This window comes from Aplidium turbinatum, chromosome 2, assembly GCF_918807975.1.
Source record: "Aplidium turbinatum chromosome 2, kaAplTurb1.1, whole genome shotgun sequence".
NCBI lineage: Eukaryota > Metazoa > Chordata > Ascidiacea > Aplousobranchia > Polyclinidae > Aplidium > Aplidium turbinatum.
The window spans coordinates 15,162,573-15,180,107 of NC_137473.1; the positions used below are offsets into that span (position 1 = coordinate 15,162,573).

Sequence of the window (17,535 nt, forward strand, 5' to 3'; positions counted from 1 at the left end):
AAAAATCATATTATTTTAATGTTTATCGTAAATATATCCTCCATCTTTGAAGCGTTCTGCTGGGAGTTCCTTCCAAATGCCCACCTATTGGTGCACATCCCTGGAAAGGTAATTTAATACTAAATCCGATGAATGCAAAATTTAAGTGGCACGTGTTGCGGATTAAAGTTTTATTTCAAGATGTTTGAAGTGGTGTCTATTATGCAAAAATCGCATTATTTTAATGTTTATCGTAAATATATCCTCCATCTTTGAAGCGTTCTGCTGGGAGTTCCTTCCAAATGCTCACCTATTGGTGCACATCCCTGGAAAGGTAATTTAATACTGAATCCGATGCATGCAAAATTTAAGTGGCACGTGTTGCGGATTAAAGTTTTATTTCAAGATGTTTGAAGTGGTGTCTATTATGCAAAAATCGTATTATTTTAATGTTTATTGTAAATATATCCTCCAATTTTTGAAGCGTTCTGCTGGGAGTTCTTTCCAAATGCCCACCTATTGGTGCACATCCCTGGAAAGGTAATTTAATACTGATTCCGATGCATGCAAAATTTAAGTGGCACGTGTTGCGGATTATAGTTCTATTCGAAGATGTTTGAAGTGGTGTCTATTATGCAAAAATCATATTATTTTAAAGTTTATCGTAAATATATTCTCCATCTTTGGAGCGTTCTGCTGGGAGTTCCTTCCAAATGCCCACCTATTGATGCACATCCCTGGAAAGGTAATTTAATACTAAATCCGATGCATGCAAAATTTAAGTGGCACGTGTTGCGGATTAAAGTTTTATTTCAAGATGTTTGAAGTGGTGTCAATTATGCAAAAATCGTATTATTTTAATGTTTATTGTAAATATATCCTCCAATTTTTGAAGCGTTCTGCTGGGAGTTCCTTCCAAATGCCCACCTATTGGTGCACATCCCTGGAAAGGTAATTTAATACTGATTCCGATGCATGCAAAATTTAAGTGGCACGTGTTGCGGATTATAGTTCTATTCGAAGATGTTTGAAGTGGTGTCTATTATGCAAAAATCGTATTATTTTAAAGTTTATCGTAAATATATCCTCCATCTTTGGAGCGTTCTGCTGGGAGTTCCTTCCAAATGCCCACCTATTGATGCACATCCCTGGAAAGGTAATTTAATACTAAATCCGATGCATGCAAAATTTAAGTGGCACGTGTTGCGGATTAAAGTTTTATTTCAAGATGTTTGAAGAGGTGTCAATTATGCAAAAATCATATTATTTTAATGTTTATCGTAAATATATCCTCCATCTTTGAAGCGTTCTGCTGGGAGTTCCTTCCAAATGCCCACCTATTGGTGCACATCCCTGGAAAGGTAATTTAATACTAAATCCGATGCATGCAAAATTTAAGTGGCACGTGTTGCGGATTAAAGTTTTATTACAAGATGTTTGAAGAGGTGTCAATTATGCAAAAATCATATTATTTTAATGTTTATCGTAAATATATCCTCCATCTTTGAAGCGTTCTGCTGGGAGTTCCTTCCAAATGCTCACCTATTGGTGCACATCCCTGGAAAGGTAATTTAATACTGAATCCGATGCATGCAAAATTTAAGTGGCACGTGTTGCGGATTAAAGTTTTATTTCAAGATGTTTGAAGAGGTGTCTATTATGCAAAAATCGTATTATTTTAATGTTTATTGTAAATATATCCTCCAATTTTTGAAGCGTTCTGCTGGGAGTTCCTTCCAAATGCCCACCTATTGGTGCACATCCCTGGAAAGGTAATTTAATACTGATTCCGATGCATGCAAAATTTAAGTGGCACGTGTTGCGGATTATAGTTCTATTCGAAGATGTTTGAAGTGGTGTCTATTATGCAAAAATCGTATTATTTTAAAGTTTATCGTAAATATATCCTCCATCTTTGGAGCGTTCTGCTGGGAGTTCCTTCCAAATGCCCACCTATTGGTGCACATCCCTGGAAAGGTGATTTATTACTAAATCCGATGCATGCAAATTTTAAGTGGCACGTGTTGCGGATTAAAGTTTTATTTCAAGATGTTTGAAGTGGTGTCTATTATGCAAAAATCGCATTATTTTAATGTTTATCGTAAATATATCCTCCATCTTTGAAGCGTTCTGCTGGGAGTTCCTTCCAAATGCCCACCTATTGGTGCACATCCCTGGAAAGGTAATTTAATACTAAATCCGATGAATGCAAAATTTAAGTGGCACGTGTTGCGGATTAAAGTTTTATTTCAAGATGTTTGAAGAGGTGTCAATTATGCAAAAATCATATTATTTTAATGTTTATCGTAAATATATCCTCCATCTTTGAAGCGTTCTGCTGGGAGTTCCTTCCAAATGCTCACCTATTGGTGCACATCCCTGGAAAGGTAATTTAATACTGAATCCGATGCATGCAAAATTTAAGTGGCACGTGTTGCGGATTAACTCTTTCGGGCCCAGCATCATTTTAAAATGATTTGCGGTATAATGCGAAACGCCCAGCATCATTTTAAAATGATCTGAGGTTTAATGCGAAATGCCCAGCATCATTTTAAAATGATGCTGTTTGATGCGTGATATAAAACTTTGTGTTTGTAGCAAAATATCTATAAATTTACTGGTCCCTTGTAACATGCTTATTTTATTGATATTCTCGTGTTTTTCAAAAAAAAAAAATTGCTCAAATTGGACAAAGTGTGCTTACTTTAACCAACAGTTAAAATAAAAGTATGTATATAAAGGAACAAGGCATGTTTGATTTTTCCTTGACACTTCATATCATTAGGAAGTCCACTGAAGAAAAAAAATCTTTTTTAGGTTCTACAGAAAAGGTGGGAGTATTTTTTTTGTAAGATGCTTCATTTTCACAAAATTTTCAACAAACAAAAAAGTTAAAAAAGTGCACATTTTGAAAACACTGTATTTTCAAATATGTTGTATTAGGAAAGTAGGTTCTAACATTTATAGTCAGAACTTGAAATTATCTTTCCAATGAGATATTCCATGTCAAAATACACAATCGGTGTTACGCGTGTCAACTCGTTAAAGTTAAAGAAAAAAAAGAGAAAATGGCTGGGTTTTGCGGTCAAACCGTGCAAAATCGGTGGGCGCGAAAGAGTTAAAGTTTTATTTCAAGATGTTTGAAGTGGTGTCTATTATGCAAAAATCGTATTATTTTAATGTTTATTGTAAATATATCCTCCAATTTTTGAAGCGTTCTGCTGGGAGTTCCTTCCAAATGCCCACCTATTGGTGCACATCCCTGGAAAGGTAATTTAATACTAAATCCGATGCATGCAAAATTTAAGTGGCACGTGTTGCGGATTAAAGTTTTATTTCAAGATGTTTGAAGAGGTGTCAATTATGCAAAAATCATATTATTTTAATGTTTATCGTAAATATATCCTCCATCTTTGAAGCGTTCAGCTGGGAGTTCCTTCCAAATGCCCACCTATTGGTGCACATCCCTGGAAAGGTAATTTAATACTGAATCCGATGCATGCAAAATTTAAGTGGCACGTGTTGCGGATTATAGTTCTATTCGAAGATGTTTGAAGTGGTGTCTATTATGCAAAAATCGTATTATTTTAATGTTTATTGTAAATTTATCCTTCATCTTTGGAGCGTTCTGCTGGGAGTTCCTTCCAAATGCCCACCTATTGATGCACATCCCTGGAAAGGTAATTTAATACTGAATCCAATGCATGCAAAATTTAAGTGGCACGTGTTGCGGATTAAAGTTTTATTTCAAGATGTTTGAAGAGGTGTCAATTATGCAAAAATCATATTATTTTAATGTTTATCGTAAATATATCCTCCATCTTTGAAGCGTTCTGCTGGGAGTTCCTTCCAAATGCCCACCTATTGGTGCACATCCCTGGAAAGGTAGTTTAATACTAAATCCGATGCATGCAAAATTTAAGTGGCACGTGTTGCGGATTAAAGTTTTATTTCAAGATGTTTGAAGAGGTGTCAATTATGCAAAAATCATATTATTTTAATGTTTATCGTAAATATATCCTCCATCTTTGAAGCGTTCTGCTGGGAGTTCCTTCCAAATGCCCACCTATTGGTGCACATCCCTGGAAAGGTAGTTTAATACTGAATCCGATGCATGCAAAATTTAAGTGGCACGTGTTGCGGATTAAAGTTTTATTTCAAGATGTTTGAAGAGGTGTCAATTATGCAAAAATCATATTATTTTAATGTTTATCGTAAATATATCCTCCATCTTTGAAGCGTTCTGCTGGGAGTTCCTTCCAAATGCCCACCTATTGGTGCACATCCCTGGAAAGGTAATTTAATACTGATTCCGATGCATGCAAAATTTAAGTGGCACGTGTTGCGGATTATAGTTCTATTCGAAGATGTTTGAAGTGGTGTCTATTATGCAAAAATCGTATTATTTTAATGTTTATCGTAAATATATCCTCCATCTTTGGAGCGTTCTGCTGGGAGTTCCTTCCAAATGCCCACCTATTGATGCACATCCCTGGAAAGGTAGTTTAATACTGAATCCGATGCATGCAAAATTTAAGTGGCACGTGTTGCGGATTAAAGTTTTATTTCAAGATGTTTGAAGAGGTGTCAATTATGCAAAAATCGTATTATTTTAATGTTTATTGTAAATATATCCTCCATCTTTGAAGCGTTCTGCTGGGAGTTCCTTCCAAATGCCCACCTATTGGTGCACATCCCTGGAAAGGTAATTTAATACTGATTCCGATGCATGCAAAATTTAAGTGGCACGTGTTGCGGATTATAGTTTTATTCGAAGATGTTTGAAGTGGTGTCTATTATGCAAAAATCATATTATTTTAATGTTTATCGTAAATATATCCTCCATCTTTGAAGCGTTCTGCTGGGAGTTCCTTCCAAATGCCCACCTATTGGTGCACATCCCTGGAAAGGTAATTTAATACTGAATCCGATGCATGCAAAATTTAAGTGGCACGTGTTGCGGATTAAAGTTCTATTCGAAGATGTTTGAAGTGGTGTCAATTATGCAAAAATCGTATTATTTTAATGTTTATCGTAAATATATCCTCCATCTTTGGAGCGTTCTGCTGGGAGTTCCTTCCAAATGCTCACCTATTGGTGCACATCCCTGGAAAGGTAATTTAATACTGAATCCGATGCATGCAAAATTTAAGTGGCACGTGTTGCGGATTAAAGTTTTATTTCAAGATGTTTGAAGTGGTGTCTATTATGCAAAAATCGTATTATTTTAATGTTTATTGTAAATATATCCTCCAATTTTTGAAGCGTTCTGCTGGGAGTTCTTTCCAAATGCCCACCTATTGGTGCACATCCCTGGAAAGGTAATTTAATACTGATTCCGATGCATGCAAAATTTAAGTGGCACGTGTTGCGGATTATAGTTCTATTCGAAGATGTTTGAAGTGGTGTCTATTATGCAAAAATCATATTATTTTAAAGTTTATCGTAAATATATTCTCCATCTTTGGAGCGTTCTGCTGGGAGTTCCTTCCAAATGCCCACCTATTGATGCACATCCCTGGAAAGGTAATTTAATACTAAATCCGATGCATGCAAAATTTAAGTGGCACGTGTTGCGGATTAAAGTTTTATTTCAAGATGTTTGAAGAGGTGTCAATTATGCAAAAATCATATTATTTTAATGTTTATCGTAAATATATCCTCCATCTTTGAAGCGTTCTGCTGGGAGTTCCTTCCAAATGCTCACCTATTGGTGCACATCCCTGGAAAGGTAATTTAATACTGAATCCGATGCATGCAAAATTTAAGTGGCACGTGTTGCGGATTAAAGTTTTATTTCAAGATGTTTGAAGTGGTGTCAATTATGCAAAAATCGTATTATTTTAATGTTTATTGTAAATATATCCTCCAATTTTTGAAGCGTTCTGCTGGGAGTTCCTTCCAAATGCCCACCTATTGGTGCACATCCCTGGAAAGGTAATTTAATACTGATTCCGATGCATGCAAAATTTAAGTGGCACGTGTTGCGGATTATAGTTCTATTCGAAGATGTTTGAAGTGGTGTCTATTATGCAAAAATCGTATTATTTTAAAGTTTATCGTAAATATATCCTCCATCTTTGGAGCGTTCTGCTGGGAGTTCCTTCCAAATGCCCACCTATTGATGCACATCCCTGGAAAGGTAATTTAATACTAAATCCGATGCATGCAAAATTTAAGTGGCACGTGTTGCGGATTAAAGTTTTATTTCAAGATGTTTGAAGAGGTGTCAATTATGCAAAAATCATATTATTTTAATGTTTATCGTAAATATATCCTCCATCTTTGAAGCGTTCTGCTGGGAGTTCCTTCCAAATGCCCACCTATTGGTGCACATCCCTGGAAAGGTAATTTAATACTAAATCCGATGAATGCAAAATTTAAGTGGCACGTGTTGCGGATTAAAGTTGTATTACAAGATGTTTGAAGAGGTGTCAATTATGCAAAAATCATATTATTTTAATGTTTATCGTAAATATATCCTCCATCTTTGAAGCGTTCTGCTGGGAGTTCCTTCCAAATGCTCACCTATTGGTGCACATCCCTGGAAAGGTAATTTAATACTGAATCCGATGCATGCAAAATTTAAGTGGCACGTGTTGCGGATTAAAGTTTTATTTCAAGATGTTTGAAGAGGTGTCTATTATGCAAAAATCGTATTATTTTAATGTTTATTGTAAATATATCCTCCAATTTTTGAAGCGTTCTGCTGGGAGTTCCTTCCAAATGCCCACCTATTGGTGCACATCCCTGGAAAGGTAATTTAATACTGATTCCGATGCATGCAAAATTTAAGTGGCACGTGTTGCGGATTATAGTTCTATTCGAAGATGTTTGAAGTGGTGTCTATTATGCAAAAATCGTATTATTTTAAAGTTTATCGTAAATATATCCTCCATCTTTGGAGCGTTCTGCTGGGAGTTCCTTCCAAATGCCCACCTATTGGTGCACATCCCTGGAAAGGTGATTTATTACTAAATCCGATGCATGCAAATTTTAAGTGGCACGTGTTGCGGATTAAAGTTTTATTTCAAGATGTTTGAAGTGGTGTCTATTATGCAAAAATCGCATTATTTTAATGTTTATCGTAAATATATCCTCCATCTTTGAAGCGTTCTGCTGGGAGTTCCTTCCAAATGCCCACCTATTGGTGCACATCCCTGGAAAGGTAATTTAATACTAAATCCGATGAATGCAAAATTTAAGTGGCACGTGTTGCGGATTAAAGTTTTATTTCAAGATGTTTGAAGAGGTGTCAATTATGCAAAAATCATATTATTTTAATGTTTATCGTAAATATATCCTCCATCTTTGAAGCGTTCTGCTGGGAGTTCCTTCCAAATGCTCACCTATTGGTGCACATCCCTGGAAAGGTAATTTAATACTGAATCCGATGCATGCAAAATTTAAGTGGCACGTGTTGCGGATTAAAGTTTTATTTCAAGATGTTTGAAGTGGTGTCTATTATGCAAAAATCGTATTATTTTAATGTTTATTGTAAATATATCCTCCAATTTTTGAAGCGTTCTGCTGGGAGTTCTTTCCAAATGCCCACCTATTGGTGCACATCCCTGGAAAGGTAATTTAATACTGATTCCGATGCATGCAAAATTTAAGTGGCACGTGTTGCGGATTATAGTTCTATTCGAAGATGTTTGAAGTGGTGTCTATTATGCAAAAATCATATTATTTTAAAGTTTATCGTAAATATATTCTCCATCTTTGGAGCGTTCTGCTGGGAGTTCCTTCCAAATGCCCACCTATTGATGCACATCCCTGGAAAGGTAATTTAATACTAAATCCGATGCATGCAAAATTTAAGTGGCACGTGTTGCGGATTAAAGTTTTATTTCAAGATGTTTGAAGAGGTGTCAATTATGCAAAAATCATATTATTTTAATGTTTATCGTAAATATATCCTCCATCTTTGAAGCGTTCTGCTGGGAGTTCCTTCCAAATGCTCACCTATTGGTGCACATCCCTGGAAAGGTAATTTAATACTGAATCCGATGCATGCAAAATTTAAGTGGCACGTGTTGCGGATTAAAGTTTTATTTCAAGATGTTTGAAGTGGTGTCAATTATGCAAAAATCGTATTATTTTAATGTTTATTGTAAATATATCCTCCAATTTTTGAAGCGTTCTGCTGGGAGTTCCTTCCAAATGCCCACCTATTGGTGCACATCCCTGGAAAGGTAATTTAATACTGATTCCGATGCATGCAAAATTTAAGTGGCACGTGTTGCGGATTATAGTTCTATTCGAAGATGTTTGAAGTGGTGTCTATTATGCAAAAATCGTATTATTTTAAAGTTTATCGTAAATATATCCTCCATCTTTGGAGCGTTCTGCTGGGAGTTCCTTCCAAATGCCCACCTATTGATGCACATCCCTGGAAAGGTAATTTAATACTAAATCCGATGCATGCAAAATTTAAGTGGCACGTGTTGCGGATTAAAGTTTTATTTCAAGATGTTTGAAGAGGTGTCAATTATGCAAAAATCATATTATTTTAATGTTTATCGTAAATATATCCTCCATCTTTGAAGCGTTCTGCTGGGAGTTCCTTCCAAATGCCCACCTATTGGTGCACATCCCTGGAAAGGTAATTTAATACTAAATCCGATGAATGCAAAATTTAAGTGGCACGTGTTGCGGATTAAAGTTTTATTACAAGATGTTTGAAGAGGTGTCAATTATGCAAAAATCATATTATTTTAATGTTTATCGTAAATATATCCTCCATCTTTGAAGCGTTCTGCTGGGAGTTCCTTCCAAATGCTCACCTATTGGTGCACATCCCTGGAAAGGTAATTTAATACTGAATCCGATGCATGCAAAATTTAAGTGGCACGTGTTGCGGATTAAAGTTTTATTTCAAGATGTTTGAAGAGGTGTCTATTATGCAAAAATCGTATTATTTTAATGTTTATTGTAAATATATCCTCCAATTTTTGAAGCGTTCTGCTGGGAGTTCCTTCCAAATGCCCACCTATTGGTGCACATCCCTGGAAAGGTAATTTAATACTGATTCCGATGCATGCAAAATTTAAGTGGCACGTGTTGCGGATTATAGTTCTATTCGAAGATGTTTGAAGTGGTGTCTATTATGCAAAAATCGTATTATTTTAAAGTTTATCGTAAATATATCCTCCATCTTTGGAGCGTTCTGCTGGGAGTTCCTTCCAAATGCCCACCTATTGGTGCACATCCCTGGAAAGGTGATTTATTACTAAATCCGATGCATGCAAATTTTAAGTGGCACGTGTTGCGGATTAAAGTTTTATTTCAAGATGTTTGAAGTGGTGTCTATTATGCAAAAATCGCATTATTTTAATGTTTATCGTAAATATATCCTCCATCTTTGAAGCGTTCTGCTGGGAGTTCCTTCCAAATGCCCACCTATTGGTGCACATCCCTGGAAAGGTAATTTAATACTAAATCCGATGAATGCAAAATTTAAGTGGCACGTGTTGCGGATTAAAGTTTTATTTCAAGATGTTTGAAGAGGTGTCAATTATGCAAAAATCATATTATTTTAATGTTTATCGTAAATATATCCTCCATCTTTGAAGCGTTCTGCTGGGAGTTCCTTCCAAATGCTCACCTATTGGTGCACATCCCTGGAAAGGTAATTTAATACTGAATCCGATGCATGCAAAATTTAAGTGGCACGTGTTGCGGATTAACTCTTTCGCGCCCAGCATCATTTTAAAATGATTTGCGGTATAATGCGAAACGCCCAGCATCATTTTAAAATGATCTGAGGTTTAATGCGAAATGCCCAGCATCATTTTAAAATGATGCTGTTTGATGCGTGATATAAAACTTTGTGTTTGTAGCAAAATATCTATAAATTTACTGGTCCCTTGTAACATGCTTATTTTATTGATATTCTCGTGTTTTTCAAAAAAAAAAAATTGCTCAAATTGGACAAAGTGTGCTTACTTTAACCAACAGTTAAAATAAAAGTATGTATATAAAGGAACAAGGCATGTTTGATTTTTCCTTGACACTTCATATCATTAGGAAGTCCACTGAAGAAAAAAAATCTTTTTTAGGTTCTACAGAAAAGGTGGGAGTATTTTTTTTGTAAGATGCTTCATTTTCACAAAATTTTCAACAAACAAAAAAGTTAAAAAAGTGCACATTTTGAAAACACTGTATTTTCAAATATGTTGTATTAGGAAAGTAGGTTCTAACATTTATAGTCAGAACTTGAAATTATCTTTCCAATGAGATATTCCATGTCAAAATACACAATCGGTGTTACGCGTGTCAACTCGTTAAAGTTAAAGAAAAAAAAGAGAAAATGGCTGGGTTTTGCGGTCAAACCGTGCAAAATCGGTGGGCGCGAAAGAGTTAAAGTTTTATTTCAAGATGTTTGAAGTGGTGTCTATTATGCAAAAATCGTATTATTTTAATGTTTATTGTAAATATATCCTCCAATTTTTGAAGCGTTCTGCTGGGAGTTCCTTCCAAATGCCCACCTATTGGTGCACATCCCTGGAAAGGTAATTTAATACTAAATCCGATGCATGCAAAATTTAAGTGGCACGTGTTGCGGATTAAAGTTTTATTTCAAGATGTTTGAAGAGGTGTCAATTATGCAAAAATCATATTATTTTAATGTTTATCGTAAATATATCCTCCATCTTTGAAGCGTTCAGCTGGGAGTTCCTTCCAAATGCCCACCTATTGGTGCACATCCCTGGAAAGGTAATTTAATACTGAATCCGATGCATGCAAAATTTAAGTGGCACGTGTTGCGGATTATAGTTCTATTCGAAGATGTTTGAAGTGGTGTCTATTATGCAAAAATCGTATTATTTTAATGTTTATTGTAAATTTATCCTTCATCTTTGGAGCGTTCTGCTGGGAGTTCCTTCCAAATGCCCACCTATTGATGCACATCCCTGGAAAGGTAATTTAATACTGAATCCAATGCATGCAAAATTTAAGTGGCACGTGTTGCGGATTAAAGTTTTATTTCAAGATGTTTGAAGAGGTGTCAATTATGCAAAAATCATATTATTTTAATGTTTATCGTAAATATATCCTCCATCTTTGAAGCGTTCTGCTGGGAGTTCCTTCCAAATGCCCACCTATTGGTGCACATCCCTGGAAAGGTAGTTTAATACTAAATCCGATGCATGCAAAATTTAAGTGGCACGTGTTGCGGATTAAAGTTTTATTTCAAGATGTTTGAAGAGGTGTCAATTATGCAAAAATCATATTATTTTAATGTTTATCGTAAATATATCCTCCATCTTTGAAGCGTTCTGCTGGGAGTTCCTTCCAAATGCCCACCTATTGGTGCACATCCCTGGAAAGGTAGTTTAATACTGAATCCGATGCATGCAAAATTTAAGTGGCACGTGTTGCGGATTAAAGTTTTATTTCAAGATGTTTGAAGAGGTGTCAATTATGCAAAAATCATATTATTTTAATGTTTATCGTAAATATATCCTCCATCTTTGAAGCGTTCTGCTGGGAGTTCCTTCCAAATGCCCACCTATTGGTGCACATCCCTGGAAAGGTAATTTAATACTGAATCCGATGCATGCAAAATTTAAGTGGCACGTGTTGCGGATTATAGTTCTATTCGAAGATGTTTGAAGTGGTGTCTATTATGCAAAAATCGTATTATTTTAATGTTTATCGTAAATATATCCTCCATCTTTGGAGCGTTCTGCTGGGAGTTCCTTCCAAATGCCCACCTATTGATGCACATCCCTGGAAAGGTAGTTTAATACTGAATCCGATGCATGCAAAATTTAAGTGGCACGTGTTGCGGATTAAAGTTTTATTTCAAGATGTTTGAAGAGGTGTCAATTATGCAAAAATCGTATTATTTTAATGTTTATTGTAAATATATCCTCCATCTTTGAAGCGTTCTGCTGGGAGTTCCTTCCAAATGCCCACCTATTGGTGCACATCCCTGGAAAGGTAATTTAATACTGATTCCGATGCATGCAAAATTTAAGTGGCACGTGTTGCGGATTATAGTTTTATTCGAAGATGTTTGAAGTGGTGTCTATTATGCAAAAATCATATTATTTTAATGTTTATCGTAAATATATCCTCCATCTTTGAAGCGTTCTGCTGGGAGTTCCTTCCAAATGCCCACCTATTGGTGCACATCCCTGGAAAGGTAATTTAATACTGAATCCGATGCATGCAAAATTTAAGTGGCACGTGTTGCGGATTAAAGTTCTATTCGAAGATGTTTGAAGTGGTGTCAATTATGCAAAAATCGTATTATTTTAATGTTTATCGTAAATATATCCTCCATCTTTGGAGCGTTCTGCTGGGAGTTCCTTCCAAATGCCCACTTATTGATGCACATCTCTGGAAAGGTAATTTAATACTAAATCCGATGAATGCAAAATTTAAGTGGCACGTGTTGCGGATTAAAGTTTTATTTCAAGATGTTTGAAGAGGTGTCAATTATGCAAAAATCGTATTATTTTAATGTTTATCGTAAATATATCCTCCATCTTTGAAGCGTTCTGCTGGGAGTTCCTTCCAAATGCCCACCTATTGGTGCACATCCCTGGAAAGGTAATTTAATACTGAATCCGATGCATGCAAAATTTAAGTGGCACGTGTTGCGGATTAAAGTTTTATTTCGAGATGTTTGAAGTGGTGTCTATTATGCAAAAATCGTATTATTTTAATGTTTATTGTAAATATATCCTCCAATTTTTGAAGCGTTCTGCTGGGAGTTCCTTCCAAATGCCCACCTATTGGTGCACATCCCTGGAAAGGTAATTTAATACTGATTCCGATGCATGCAAAATTTAAGTGGCACGTGTTGCGGATTATAGTTCTATTCGAAGATGTTTGAAGTGGTGTCTATTATGCAAAAATCGTATTATTTTAAAGTTTATCGTAAATATATCCTCCATCTTTGGAGCGTTCTGCTGGGAGTTCCTTCCAAATGCCCACCTATTGATGCACATCCCTGGAAAGGTAATTTAATACTAAATCCGATGCATGCAAAATTTAAGTGGCACGTGTTGCGGATTAAAGTTTTATTTCAAGATTCTATTTCAAGATGTTTGAAGAGGTGTCAATTATGCAAAAATCATATTATTTTAATGTTTATCGTAAATATATCCTCCATCTTTGAAGCGTTCTGCTGGGAGTTCCTTCCAAATGCCCACCTATTGGTGCACATCCCTGGAAAGGTAATTTAATACTGAATCCGATGCATGCAAAATTTAAGTGGCACGTGTTGCGGATTATAGTTCTATTCGAAGATGTTTGAAGTGGTGTCTATTATGCAAAAATCGTATTATTTTAATGTTTATTGTAAATTTATCCTTCATCTTTGGAGCGTTCTGCTGGGAGTTCCTTCCAAATGCCCACCTATTGATGCACATCCCTGGAAAGGTAATTTAATACTGAATCCGATGCATGCAAAATTTAAGTGGCACGTGTTGCGGATTAAAGTTTTATTTCAAGATGTTTGAAGAGGTGTCAATTATGCAAAAATCGTATTATTTTAATGTTTATCGTAAATATATCCTCCATCTTTGAAGCGTTCTGCTGGGAGTTCCTTCCAAATGCCCACCTATTGGTGCACATCCCTGGAAAGGTAATTTAATACTGAATCCGATGCATGCAAAATTTAAGTGGCACGTGTTGCGGATTATAGTTCTATTCGAAGATGTTTGAAGTGGTGTCTATTATGCAAAAATCATATTATTTTAATGTTTATTGTAAATATATCCTCCATCTTTGAAGCGTTCTGCTGGGAGTTCCTTCCAAATGCCCACCTATTGGTGCACATCCCTGCAAAGGTAATTTAATACTGAATCCGATGCATGCAAAATTTAAGTGGCACGTGTTGCGGATTATAGTTCTATTCGAAGATGTTTGAAGTGGTGTCTATTATGCAAAAATCATATTATTTTAATGTTTATTGTAAATATATCCTCCATCTTTGAAGCGTTCTGCTGGGAGTTCCTTCCAAATGCCCACCTATTGGTGCACATCCCTGCAAAGGTAATTTAATACTGAATCCGATGCATGCAAAATTTAAGTGGCACGTGTTGCTAGTTATTGTTTTATTTAAGGTTTTTCGAAGGTATGTCAGGTCGCACTTTATGCCTCGCACTTATTCACGGATGACTTTTTTAGGCGGAAAGCGGAAAAACTATTCTGCCAGAATGACGGTGGTAAAAAAACCCAGGTCCAGAAAATATGTACCGTAGTAAAGCGGTTAAAAAAACCTGCGTGCGCTTTCAGCACCATTTTTAAATCATTACACAGAAGCCTTAGAAAGCTACAAATAGTAACACGTAGCCTATATATATATAATTATACAATAAAAAAAACAATGAAAACTATCAATACTACAAAAAAGTGCTCAATGCTAAGCAAAAAAGCAAAGCAGAGCAAATTAATTCAAATATAGTAATTAATAACTATATTTGATTTAAGGCTGTGGCTATTCTTACAACATATTGTAAAAATAGCCTCAGAGGCTATTCTTACAAGCACCACTCAAGCATTACGTTTGACATCAATATGCGCTCATGCGTGATCTGGAACTGGTATACAAGTCGCCACCCTGGTTAAAAAGGCGATGACGTCACACAGGAGGAATCCACCATAAAATGGTGGAAAAGTGGGGTGAAATTAGTCAACCATGACAAAAAACAGCATGCAAGTGTTCGCTTTTACCTAATAGCTATGTAACACAGGCCCGAAAAACACCACATATCTCCTTAGAAAAGAGTTAAACTTGACCAAGTTTAACTATTTATCCGAAGAATACTTCTAAAGATACCAGCATTTAATCAATAATATATCTTTGTCGTTTCTGCTTCGATTTTTACAATTGAACCATTGCTGGAAAGCGCAAGCTATCGTTTATCCAAATTAAGGTCAGCCAGACTCTAAAAGTTAAAAATATTTCTTAGGTAAAGAGTTGAACTTGACCGACTTTAACCATTCATCCCAAAAATACTTGTAAAGATACCAGCATTTAATAAACGCTAATCTAAAGAACATATCTCTGTCTATTGACAAGCAAAAGTTGAGGTTGATAGCTTTTTCACAAAGCGAGCAACCGGGCTTCAAACACAAGCAAATAGCGCCCGATGACTCGTTGCATTTCCGAATCGAAGCAAGTATACAAGTCTCCCCGGTCTGCGATCATTATATGTCTTTATTAAATTAGTTGTAAGTTGCTTGTTTCTGCTTCGATTTTTACAATTGAACCATTGCTGGAAAGCACAAGCTATCGTCTATCCAAATTAAGGTCAGCCAGACTCTAAAAGTTAAAAATATTTCTTAGGTAAAGAGTTGAACTTGACCGACTTTAACCATTTATCCCACAAATATTTTTAAAGATAACAGCATTTAATAAACGCTAATCTAAACAACATATCTCAGTCTATTGACAAGCAAAAGTTGAGGTTGATAGCTTTTTCACAAAGCGAGCAACCGGGCTTCAAACACAAGCAAATAGCGCCAGATGACTCGTTGCATTTCCGAAAAGCTAGGCTATTTACAAAAAGTGAATACCGCACATGTTAAACAAAAACTGTACATATTTTGAGCACAGCACAGTAACTGTTAGGCCAGATCATCACCCATGTGTCCCTCCTCTCCTAGATGAGACCTGCCATTTGTCCTCGCAACCCTTTTTGTTTCCCGACCAAACTGAGAAGTTTAGAGTTTCGTTATTTGTTGGATGCAAATAGACGCATGCTTACATTTTTGACCACCTTAAAACACTAAACCAGTTTCTGCTCGACATAGCCTACAGTGTTCAATTTTTGTCCCAGGAATCAACTCTTCAAGCAATACTTTCCCTACTTTGTGTGCACTAACATCCTAATTTATATGCCATTGTTAACAATTGCGATATTCGTGAATTCATTTGAGGCTTTGGGTACCGGAATTAATATACTTATTTGAACTAGCAAATTCAATCCACAACACTTTCCACTAGGCTGTTACTTAACACTAAGCACGCATATGCGCTGCGATTTGTGGCCGTGTTAGCAACTGAAAAAAAGCCCTGGTGTGAAGATCACAGATTTGTTCAAAATGTGAGCTCAGTAGCCTATTACTGTGCTTGCAACTGCATGGTGCTATCAACGTGCAAAACAACTCGGCTCCAGGTCCCCTGCGGTCACAGACACGCATATTATCCCTGAATAGGGGGGTATCGCGTTTGCCATTCGCTCATTGTCGCCTGGTTTGATTGCAAACAAGTCTGTTCTATGTAGTTGCTTTCCTCATTGCGTCCAGTATGTCAGCACAATTGCTTTATCATCGCGAACGCCATTGTCACTTTTCCTCATCCACCTTTCCCAGGCTTGTTCGCGATGAAAGGCACAGAGTAGCACGTAGCAATCTGCGGAACAAGAAGTCGTGGGCACTGAGTGGTAAAGTACAGTAGCAACTTAACAGTGACGACACAAATGCATGAGCAATGGAGACAGCACACAAGCAACGAAAATGTTAATGCAATTCACTAACTTGAAAAAACGCTTTCGATGGCCTTGATTTCCGCCTCACATTTATCGGTCATGAAAAACGAAGGGTTCCAGTTTTCTGACCACCCTTTTACAACAGAAAGTGCTTCTGCTATGTCCGAAGCTTGTTCATTTTGGATAATAAACGTAGCAACAACCTGGTAACCAACATTCGTTCTGACGCAAAGAAAAAATAGAGGAAGGGAATACTTGGACGTCTTGTAAGTTGCATCCAAGAGGCAAATGCCTTGGCCGCAACGATGCAACAATCGTATTATCTTCATCTAAAGTTACAATCAACTAAATTTTCATCTTATGATAGTAGCCTACAGAAATAATATACGGTACTGTACGTAACATTGAAAACCACCAAGCCTACTACGTGAATATGGTAAAAAATAAATTGTCTCAAAAAGATTGGTTGTGACCCAAACCCTGCCTTTGGTTACCGCTGGACATGTCACTTGGTCCAATCAATAACACCACATAGGCGTATGGATTTGGCACACTAGATGGAAAAAATACAAAAGAGGTCAGTGAAGTAGGCTAGGCTACTTTGAATCAACAAAGCTTTTACACCTGAAAACTGAGTGTCTTTAAGAAACGAGATGAAAAGTTGATGAAACAGAACACATTTACATATGTTTATAGCATTTTTTGCAGTTAGTAAACCGTTTCCTCTTTTATGATGCCTAACCTCCACTTTGGTGAAAACACTGTGCTTTGCAGAAACCTTTTCAGAATCTTTGTCAACAAAGAAAAGGCTTATTATTGTAGTATGAATATCAACACTTAGTACACTAGTGAATTACAATGACAGGATGTTAAAAATCAACATTAACATGGCACCGTATGCTCGTTTCTGAACAACAACAAGCTTCGTTCCTGCTTTTGCTTCGTACTCTTCAATGGATCTCATGGCATCTTCAACTGAAGCCAACCACTTTCAACAATAAACAATTGATTTTTTACTGTTATAAACTTATGGATCTTCATCACCCATTTTTTGCCATAAGAAATCAAAGCATTTATGCCATAGCCTAAGATTACAGTGAAG

General features: G+C 36.3%; 1 protein-coding gene across 1 annotated transcript; it reads right to left on the minus strand.

Annotated features, from left to right (window-relative positions):
• Window positions 1-16,167: 16,167 nt before the first annotated feature.
• Window positions 16,168-16,762, minus strand: LOC145788352 (uncharacterized). Its single transcript, XM_082600128.1, has 2 exons — window positions 16,483-16,762; window positions 16,168-16,357 (listed from the first exon to the last, which is right to left on the minus strand). Exons 1-2 carry the CDS (start codon window positions 16,760-16,762, stop codon window positions 16,239-16,241), a joined length of 399 nt encoding a protein of 132 aa, XP_082456254.1. The 3' UTR covers window positions 16,168-16,238.
• Between the last annotated feature and the right edge of the window lie 773 nt (window positions 16,763-17,535).

Bases quoted from the DNA above. Each gene is read 5' to 3' on its own strand.
- LOC145788352 (XM_082600128.1), bottom strand. From the start codon at position 16,762: ATGAAGATAATACGATTGTTGCATCGTTGCGGCCAAGGCATTTGCCTC. The intron at 16,358-16,482 runs GTTAGTGAATTG...CTTGTTCCGCAG, and splicing joins CATCGAAAGCGTTTTTTCAA to ATTGCTACGTGCTACTCTGT.